Source organism: Lolium perenne, chromosome 4 (assembly GCF_019359855.2).
Source record: "Lolium perenne isolate Kyuss_39 chromosome 4, Kyuss_2.0, whole genome shotgun sequence".
Lineage (NCBI taxonomy): Eukaryota > Viridiplantae > Streptophyta > Magnoliopsida > Poales > Poaceae > Lolium > Lolium perenne.
The window spans coordinates 365,321,051-365,330,558 of record NC_067247.2 but is presented as its reverse complement, the minus strand read 5'-3'; the positions used below and the strand labels follow the sequence as shown (position 1 = coordinate 365,330,558).

Here is a 9,508-nt window from a genome sequence, read left to right as displayed (position 1 = left end):
TCTCCAACGTGTGAAGAGGTTTGTTCATAACTTCATCAACCTCTCACCGTTCACCAATTTACACTGCCCTTAAAAGGATATATTCAGATCTCTCAAAAAAAAAAGATATTCAGATCGACCGAGAACATGGCACAGTAAATGTTTATTACATGCAGTGATGAACACTATCATTATCTCTTTACTTCCCATATGTCAATCTACTTCAAAATGTGGGCCAAAGTTAACTGATATTTTGATCTTGCAAATGCCTTTATTATTCCTCATTCCAAGCTCATCAAAATGAAATCATCGATAGTCCTCCCTCTATTGTATGTCATGACTTCTGGTCCATACATTTTCTGTGTACAGTCAGCTGGTGAACTTTGAATCCGACCAACTTGCGGATACGACTCTTTGTTGCTTCTCATCTTGAAGATTGCATCCATGTACAGCTGGATATATGCAGTACATACGCTCTCTACTGAAGCATCTAACCAAAAGTGTCTGTGTGTGGTAGGGGTGGGGTGGGGTGGGGTGGGGGCGGGGGGAGGGGGGTGCCAAATCTTCTTACAGGAGCATACTCTAGTTCTTAAGACAAGCAATCAAAAATCAACACAGTAAAGTTTATTATTCGCGCACAAGAGGATATCACTGAGCTGAGCCACCTAAACCTGCTACCAACACTAGGCACCATCAACGAGAAAATGACGCACATGCAATTTGGTACAAGGAGTGCCATATATTCTTGGTGCTTGGAGCACTCTCCTTCACTTTGTTTCCCCTCTAGTCTAACTTATTAAGAGGACGCTCGACTTCAATAACCATATTCACCAAACAACTCTGCCCTGGCTCAGTTTAACCATGTTCCTTGCGAGACCATCACACCTTCATTCTCATTTCATTGTACATAAACCCTCTAGCACAATGTTAAAGCAATGATGGTGTAGAAGTATGAGACACACAAGTCGATTGACAATACATTCAACATTCTGATGAAACTTCGTCCGTGAGGCCAAACAATTACCCAAATCCAAAAAAAAAAAAATCATCAAGGTAGCAAAGCAGAGTGCTTCCACTTAAGAGGTGAGTATAAGGGAACATTCGTATCATGTAATATCTTTAGTTCTTTACCAACTGTTTAGCTAGGAATTTGTCTTCCTACACTAAATTGTACATGCTCAAATAAGAGCTATATGCGGGGAAATCAAAATAAGTTGCACAACTCAAAAAAAATGTTGATAAGACTGGTAATCAGAATTTATATGATTATGTGCACAAATTCTTGAACAAAAAGATACATAACATTTACCGAAACACTTTTTCTAAAAAAAGACTGACAAGAAAAATAATATGGAGACTACAATAAATCCGAAATCCCTAACAGGCCAAAGGAAAACACCTCGCCCAAAAAATGTTGTATTTGAAGCATCTTCATCAGGGTTGCCGGTAGTTGTATCATTCGGTTCCATTTCTAGAACTGGTTCCTTGTATATGCAGCCCAGACAAAAATGAATATAATGGGCCAAAATTCCATCAATGTGTTGAATAGTATTCTTGTTGTTACCAATACCAATGTCCGAATTAGCCCAATTCGAGTGCATAACGGCCGTGCTAAAAGAGCCCACTTTATCCAAAATTCTGTTTTGTTGCATAGGATAACAAGAGGGCTAATGACACCGATAGTGATGGCAGACTTATGAGCAACTGGCGCTAGCACCATATACAAACCTAGTGCAAAAGCTACCATGAAGCATGTGATCGACATTGACGCAAAATATAAGGCTACCAGAAAGTAAATTCTGCGACTGTGTGGGTTTAAAATAGAGTAACCTGAATACATGAGGCCCACGATAGACATCGCAGACAGGATGAAGGACAATGTGCTGGCTAGTATGAATGCATCAAAAGCATACCTCCCAGCAAGTGTTGGTGTGCCTCCATTAGTATGTTCATCATCTCTGTACCCTCCAGGAAGGGCGAAAGTAGCACCAAATGTCACGGTTGCGATTAGAACTGCACCAATACACAGTGTCTGTGTTGATTCTTTCATGTTCTTCAATTCTTCTCTTTGAGTATGTTTTAACTGGTGATTGTAGTTTTCCTCAAAGTGATCGCGACGACAATTACCACTCCTAGCATGAACGACTTTGAGTGCATAATGTATTCTTGTTTCACTATTCTGCACAAACGAAAGAGAAATATGTGAAGCCAAACCACACTGATCTTCATTATTTTATATTGTATCAAGGGCAGTGATTAAAAACAAAAAAAATGCATTTACCTGATCATCAAACAATCCTGGGGGAATCTTATATCGCGATATATCTAGAGCAGTTTGCCCTTTCTTATTTGATATATTTAAATGTATTTGCCGATTCCCTAACAAAGCACAAAACATGAGAAGACTCCCTGCCTGGATAGCTAGGTGTAGTGCAGTGTTTCCAGCATAGTCCTGCATGTTCAGAATCCATGAGAGTGACTGATTTCTGCAAACAAAACTGACAATCCGAACTTTATTATTCTCAGCAGCTATATGAAGGAATGTCCTTCCCATAGTGTCTTGCAAACCAGCACTGCTTGTAGACTTCTTAAGAAACATGATGATTGTCCCTCTTTCGCCAACAGAGGCAGCAACGTGTATTGGAAATAATCCTTTGTTGTCGGATTGATACAATGCAGCTGGGTTAGCTTCCAATATTAGTGAACATACACTTCCTCGATGACTTTGCTGTACAAGAGCTGCAGCAAAATGGAGAGGCGTACTCCCATTTTCATCCCTTTGTGTAGTGAGATCATTGTTCCATTCCAGGAGCTTTTTTGTAAGCTCTGCAAATGGGTCTTTCTGTTAAATTAATTAAGGTGAAAATATTACTACTACGGAAGTGAAACACTCAACTAGAATTGAAAAGCAGAGTAAGAATATTATTTTTTCTTGGAAGGCTTCAGTGATTCTTAGACCCTTAAATTATACTCCCTCCGTCCTCAACTAAGTGGACGTTTAGGTTCAAAATTTATCCACAAAAGAGTATACTTCTCTCTTTTCAATGTACTTTAAAATGCTTCTCTCTCATCACACAGGGATCAAGACCAATAACATTTAGCACATGGCCTTCTTCTTTTCTACATGCAAGTAGCACACTAGATGAGGTGAAACTAAGAGCATCTCCACTGGCGGTGCCAATTGAGACCCCCATAGGTCTATTGGGGTTCTAGAATCTAGACTTGTAGTCATAAAATAAGCTTCCACTAGCGTACCCCAAAATGCGCCGCCCAGTACAATAGCAGGCGAGCCCCACCCGCGCCCGGTACACAGGTTCCTATTGGGAGCGCTGGCTACAAACTCTAGCTTAGCACATGTGCAACGGGCCCAGCCGCAGTGAGACCCCCTCCAAAAGATTCCCCTCTCTCCTACTTTTTCTATCCCCACCTTTTTGTGTTTATGCATAGAGAGGCATGCATGGCCTGTTGCGGGGGCACCTATTGGGGTTAACCGCTGTGTGAACCTGCTCCCAATAGCACATGTCCCTCTGCCGGCATGCCCTGTAGCTTGCTGCCGGCACGCATGCCAGCGATTTTATGGGGGCTTCCGGTGGAGATGCTCTAAAGAGGTGAGAGATGGGGGGGTGACACTTTGCCCTTGCAAAATTCTTAATATGCCTTGAAAAACCTAAACATACACTCTTTCAAGAACGGAGGGAGTATAATCAAATACATATTAGAATGTGAACACATTCCATGTGTTACGAAGTTTGTTATTTACATTAAAAAACATCATAAATCCACATCTTGCACATAAGAGTTATTAGACCTGAATATGGAATTCTACGCCAAGTGAGGATATAGTGCAATCAAGTGCACGTGCTCCTATTAGCTTGAGTAAAACAGTGTGGAGATGGTTCGTAAATGGAAATTATTGTTTTGCACATTTGAGTTATTTGGAAAAAGGAAAACTCAGTACAACGGTCCACAATATTATGGTAATTTAACCGTTTCTTCATCTTCAGAACATCTTATTTACATTTTGAAGCATTTCTTTTATATGTTTAGAATCTTTTTCATACGAATGACCACTTTGAAGTTGCCATCGCCACCGTCCCAAAGAGGGGATAAGTTGGTTTCAAAGAATAAGTTTGAAAGGGCCAGGTTTTTGAGAATTTATCGGCAGCCATAAGAAAAGGAGAGAGGTGGAACAATGTAAATGGGTGCACATTTGACAAATTTATTGGGCGTAATGAAGAAAATACGCCTTCTATTACCAACATTAACTAGGAGTATTAGCTGAAGGTTATATTGGAAATGGGCCCTTCCCTTAAATACCTTGGGGGGGAGGGGGTATTAAAATGGAGCCCCATGTAGGGGTATGCCATGATGCAGTACGTGTGGATGAAAAAGATACACTCAAGACTCACATATGTGGAACTTATTCCATGTGTACTCATGCTATTGTTTCCTAGAATAGAACCTGACAAAAATTAGGTGTGAAATAAATTTGTCAAACATTGGATTGTTTTTTTATGGCCAAAACATATCGATCTTCAGATAGAGTTAAAGCAAACACTTCTGCTTCGGGACACCCCCCTCCCCAAACTCAAACAGAACAACGACTGAGATTGCCCTGTCTCCCTTCATAACGAACGGCATGAGGGTAATTAGTGAATTATCAAGTCATATGTAGAGCCATACTAAAGCCCATACGGTCTGTTTGGAACGCATCTGTATGAGTATGTATGATCAGTTACAGCCTCTATCTGCTACTTTCTTGGCTTGGCAGACTGAGAGCAACCTGACGAACAGCTGCCTGACATGTCGATCGACTAGATCCTACGAACTAATTTGATTCCGGACTCTGCAGTTAGTTGGGAGTTGGGATGGCATACAGAGTGGATTAATCTGATTCCGACCATGGCGTGGTCTTGTGCTGTTCAGGGATCGAGTTTTGTCGATGGCATGCAGTGTTCTGTATGCACACAGAGTGGTTTACTGATCTAGGTTTGGGCTTGCAATTGGTGTTTCCTGTAAATGTCCTTCTGAATTCTGATAACATCAGTACACTAAGAACTAAAGTGTGGGAAATGGTATATATTAGTTGAAAAGAGAAATTTAGACATTGGGAGCGGAAATATCTTGCAGAGGAACTTGTACTGCATCATTGTGCCTTGATTACATATCTCTCTGAACATTTGGGTCATTAAATACAGTACTGTTCAGTAATGCTAACAACACCAGACTAATATGTGACACTTCCAACTATCAAAGCATACAAGAACGCACCATATCGTTATTCTTGCATCAGAAGTAATAAGCCATTTCATACTGTCTATTAGGGTGTTCAAGGCCTGTGTCATGGTTACTGAATTTTATTCATCGGATTAGATTTAATTGGTTGTTTCTCATGAACAGCAATTTTCTTCATGTGATGTACTCTTTCAGAGAGTTTCATAGAACCACTATGACTCGGTGCAATGGATTAGTCAAAGTGTTCAGGTCATATATGGTACTGAATGCTTAAATACCCAGTTTGAGAACTATGTGTTGCCTCAGAGGACTATATATCATATTTTCGTGAACACCGGGACAAGACAGGTTAGCTGAAAGAGGGAAAAGGCATACGCTAGATGTTGCTCAATTCTTGATGCTTCAGATGAATTTAATGAATTTTAGTGAGAAAACTACATAAATACAAATCGAACTAGGAGGAATAGGAGGCAAAACCATGCTGAAAAACATCTGCAGAAAACAGTAGGAATCCAGATTTGCTAAGAGATGACTGGGTACCTGTCCCTCGAAGAACTGCAGCATGCAATGCATTCTGTCCATTTTGCCCAGAGTAAGAAAGCTTCATGTGACTCGCATTATAAAGCGTCTCAACAATGATGTCCTCTTCCAGCAATATGGCTAGGTACAGAGGTGAATTGCCATGTTTCGGAAAACTGGCCAACTCTGAGTTTTCCTCCATTAGCAGCTTGACTATATCATTGTTCCCAATGCGGACTGCCAGATGCAATGCTGTCTCCTTATCCTTATTTTCCATTTCCAGCAGTTCCTTCACTTTGTCAACACCTGTATTATCCTCGTCCAAGCTGGCCAGGCCAATGAGATGAGAGACCATTCGGAGCATCCCAGCCCGTGAGGCGCAATGCAGGGGTGTGTCGCCATTGTTGTTTTGCACAAACAGAAGGTGTTTTGCCTTGCTATGGATGATGTCAGCGCTCCTCAAGAAGCCATCGACGTCACCATATGTGGCCACCATATGGAGTGCAGTGCTCCCTTCAATGGTGACCCCCTCCAGGAGTGACACAGCAGAGACCGAAGGCAGCTGGTTCAGAGACGCTTCAACATCCTCAGAAGCTTTCTGCGCTGACGCGCTCTTGTCGATGCAGCTGTCGGAGCTGTATGCCGTTAGCAGGTCAAGAAATTCTTGGTTATACCTGACGGATGGGCCACTTTCACTGTTGAGAAGGAGCTCCAAGTCTTGCCAAGAGCCAGAGCACGCCCATGAGAGTATAAGGGGGTTCATGGTGACTGTTGGGAGAGGATTCGCTGTTGAATCCTCTTTGCTCAGCAGATCCTTCAGCTGCTGTGCAGTGACCATCAGTTTGGTGTCCACCGACACGGCCGCCACGGCATTCGCCTCCATGGGCGAGCTAGAACGTCCTTCGCCACTGCTGCTTGGCATCATCATCACCATTGGAGGAGCAAATTCTCCCTTCCCTCTTCCTGCTTACAACAAGGGATTGCTTACAACATGGATGCTCAGTGTATGATGGCTGCCTAAGTCTGGCATGGGGATGCTCTTGTGTAGTTGTGCAAATCTGTACCAAGTGCACTAACTACTAATCACATACAAAGTCGTCTTCTCCCCACCAATTGAGAAAAAAGTCGCCGTCTTCTGCATTCCTTGCTTGGTTTTTTTGTTCGCGTGATCCAGATCGATTACTTAATTCTGCAGAAAGAAACACACAGACGGTTTAGTTAATTCAGTAACGACACACAGTTGATAGTACTATAATATGCTATGGTAGTTTCCTCGCTTGGTAGTACTATAATATGCTGTGCTCCAAACGAAGTATTCGTCTTCGTCGTTTCCTCGTGACTATCTGGTGGAGCTTCCGTTGCAATCATGCACACTAAACATAGGAAGATCGATGGCGACATTCCAACCAGTCCGAAGTTTTCAGCTAATTTCAGATTCAGATGGAATTCAGCAACTTGTGTTAAAGAGGGGCTTACCACCCCTTCTTCAGAGGTCTCCCTTTCCCCTCCCCGTGAACAGTGTTCTGTGGCGAATCGAGGGCGACCCAGGGTTTCCACCGCTTCCGCCGGAGAGCCGCGGGTTCCCTCCCCCTCCGCCGGCCGCTCCGGCGGCGGGAGGGTGGGGGAACCCCGGATCTCGGCCTGTGAATAGGGTAGGGGTAGGTTTCGTCCCGGTCGGCGGCGTTGTGGAGGCGGTGATGTCGTCGGCGTGGTGTGTGGTGTCCGTGAGCTCCCCCTTCTGCGTCGGCGTCCTATGGGACCTCGCCGTGGCTCGCGTGTCTTTTGGTGGCCGGGGATCTGTGGATCCCTCGGTCTGTGCAGTGGCCGTGCGTGGACATCGTGCCGGAGGCGGTGTCCACGGTTTGGTCTTCCGGTCTTCTGGCTCCGTCTCCGTGGCGACGAGGTTGTCTCCGTCCTCGTCGTGGAGCCTGGAAGGCCTGCTTTGCAGGTGGAGCGGCCCCAGGTCTTCGTCTTCTTCGCCGGCCGGTGAGGGAGGCGACCTCCACGCTTCGGTTCAACTCTGCTTTTCTTCGTCTTCGTCGTGCGAGCACGTTGCGGCTGAGAGCGGCGACTTCCCGTCCGCGTTGATACCGCCGGAAGATACCAAGGCTTCGCCGGCTCCAGGAGGGAGCGGGCATGGTGGTGCGGCGGCGCGTCTCCGCTCCGCGTCGATGGCTGCAGTAGAGCTCTGCCCCAAGGACTTCCTTGTAATTTCTGTGTTGTATGGGGTGTGTTGTAACCTGAGCTGTGGCTAATAGATCTGGGGGTGTTTTCGCAAAAAAAAAAAAAAAAAAAAAGAGGGGCTTACCAATCGGTGCTGCCCACGAGGAGATTGACGAGATACGGCCGTGAGTCCGCTTGAGACTTGAGGAGCAGCGGGCGGCCGTATCGTTGCGGCGCGAAAAATGTCGCTGTAAGATTGACGAGATACGGCCGTGAGTCCACTTGAGACTTGAGGAGCAGCGGGAGCCGAGTCGGCGGCAAAGAGGCGAAGGTGCTTTCTCGGTGGACGGCGGCGCGCCGCCCCGGAGGAGTTGGGAACATCCGGCATTGGGTAACTTGGGTGCAGACATGCGGACCCCACAGATTTTGCAATCAAACATACGTATGCTGCTTCGTCCACCTCCAATTTTGTTTTATTTTTCCTCGAAGGAAAACCAAATACGCCTATTACTCGGGAGTTCAACAGTAACTGAAAATCATATGGAGAAAGTAGCTGGCTTGTACAGTAATAAACGTTTTGATTTACCTCCTTAAACTTCTTAATTAATAGATTTAGCTAAAACTTTTGCCTCCTTTTAAAACAAAAAATGGTTGCACCTCCCTTCCTCTCCCTCTCGGGTCGCTTGGCGCGGGGCGATTCCGGGGGCCCCTCCCCCACCCTAGCGAGCCGTCTCTTGATCTACTCCCCACGGCCGCTTCCGTCATCTTCGTTGGAGGTGGCGGCCATGCCCAGCTTGTCAAATATGGGGGTGGGGGCGGGCGAGCTCTGTCTCCTACGAGCAAGGTGAGCTGTCAACGGGGCGGCGCATGTGGAACATGGGTGGGGCATAGGGTTTTTTACGATGGCACGTTGACCGGCGGTGGGGCTCCTCCTCGATATGAGGTTTCGACCGGATCTGGCGGAAGATCACCCCTATTTTGTTGTCTTCTTCCTCGACTAGCCTGGCCGGTGAGGTTCGAAACAACATATCTAACAGGGTGCCGGCGGGTAGCATGGGGGCTACTAGCTCGGTTTGAATAAACGTGGTGGTCGTAGGGTTCCAACTCGTGCCAAGATGATGATCTACCAGTGTCGTCACGACCTGGCTGGAGTGTCGTGTTTCGGAAGGCTCCGTCGTCGAACTTCACTTCGCGATTCATGTCTGGAGATTGCCGGATCAGATGGAGTTCGGTCGTGCGCAACCATGGGTTGGAGTGTCGTGTTCCGAAGGACTCCGCCGGCGAACTTCACTTCACAATTCAAACTTTGTTGGCTATTACCATCATAGGGTCATTCCATGGTGAAGTCAGCTAGCGGAGAATGTCATGGAATCCGAGAGCTAGCGAGCAAGCCGAGACCCATTCAGCTAACATTCAGTAGAGACTTACCAAAGCGTAACATTTTCGCAAAGCACACACAATCTTTGATTCTGCCAAAACATTGAGCTTCTGATTCATCCAGGTGGACTGCAACATTCATATATACACTTCTCTGTTGTCGGGATTATCTAGAATATTGATAGAGAACTTACCAGACCGAACATATATGATGGAGAGGGATGAAATATCATCA

At 45.4% G+C, this 9,508-nt stretch overlaps 1 protein-coding gene across 1 annotated transcript; it reads right to left on the bottom strand.

Annotated features, from left to right (window-relative positions):
• Positions 1 to 1,209: 1,209 nt before the first annotated feature.
• Positions 1,210 to 8,296, bottom strand: LOC127296704 (protein ACCELERATED CELL DEATH 6-like). Its single transcript, XM_051326900.2, has 4 exons — positions 8,042 to 8,296; positions 5,755 to 6,922; positions 2,261 to 2,805; positions 1,210 to 2,158 (listed from the first exon to the last, which is right to left on the bottom strand). Exons 2-4 carry the CDS (start codon positions 6,665 to 6,667, stop codon positions 1,451 to 1,453), a joined length of 2,166 nt encoding a protein of 721 aa, XP_051182860.1. The 5' UTR covers positions 6,668 to 6,922; positions 8,042 to 8,296; the 3' UTR covers positions 1,210 to 1,450.
• Positions 8,297 to 9,508: the final 1,212 nt, after the last annotated feature.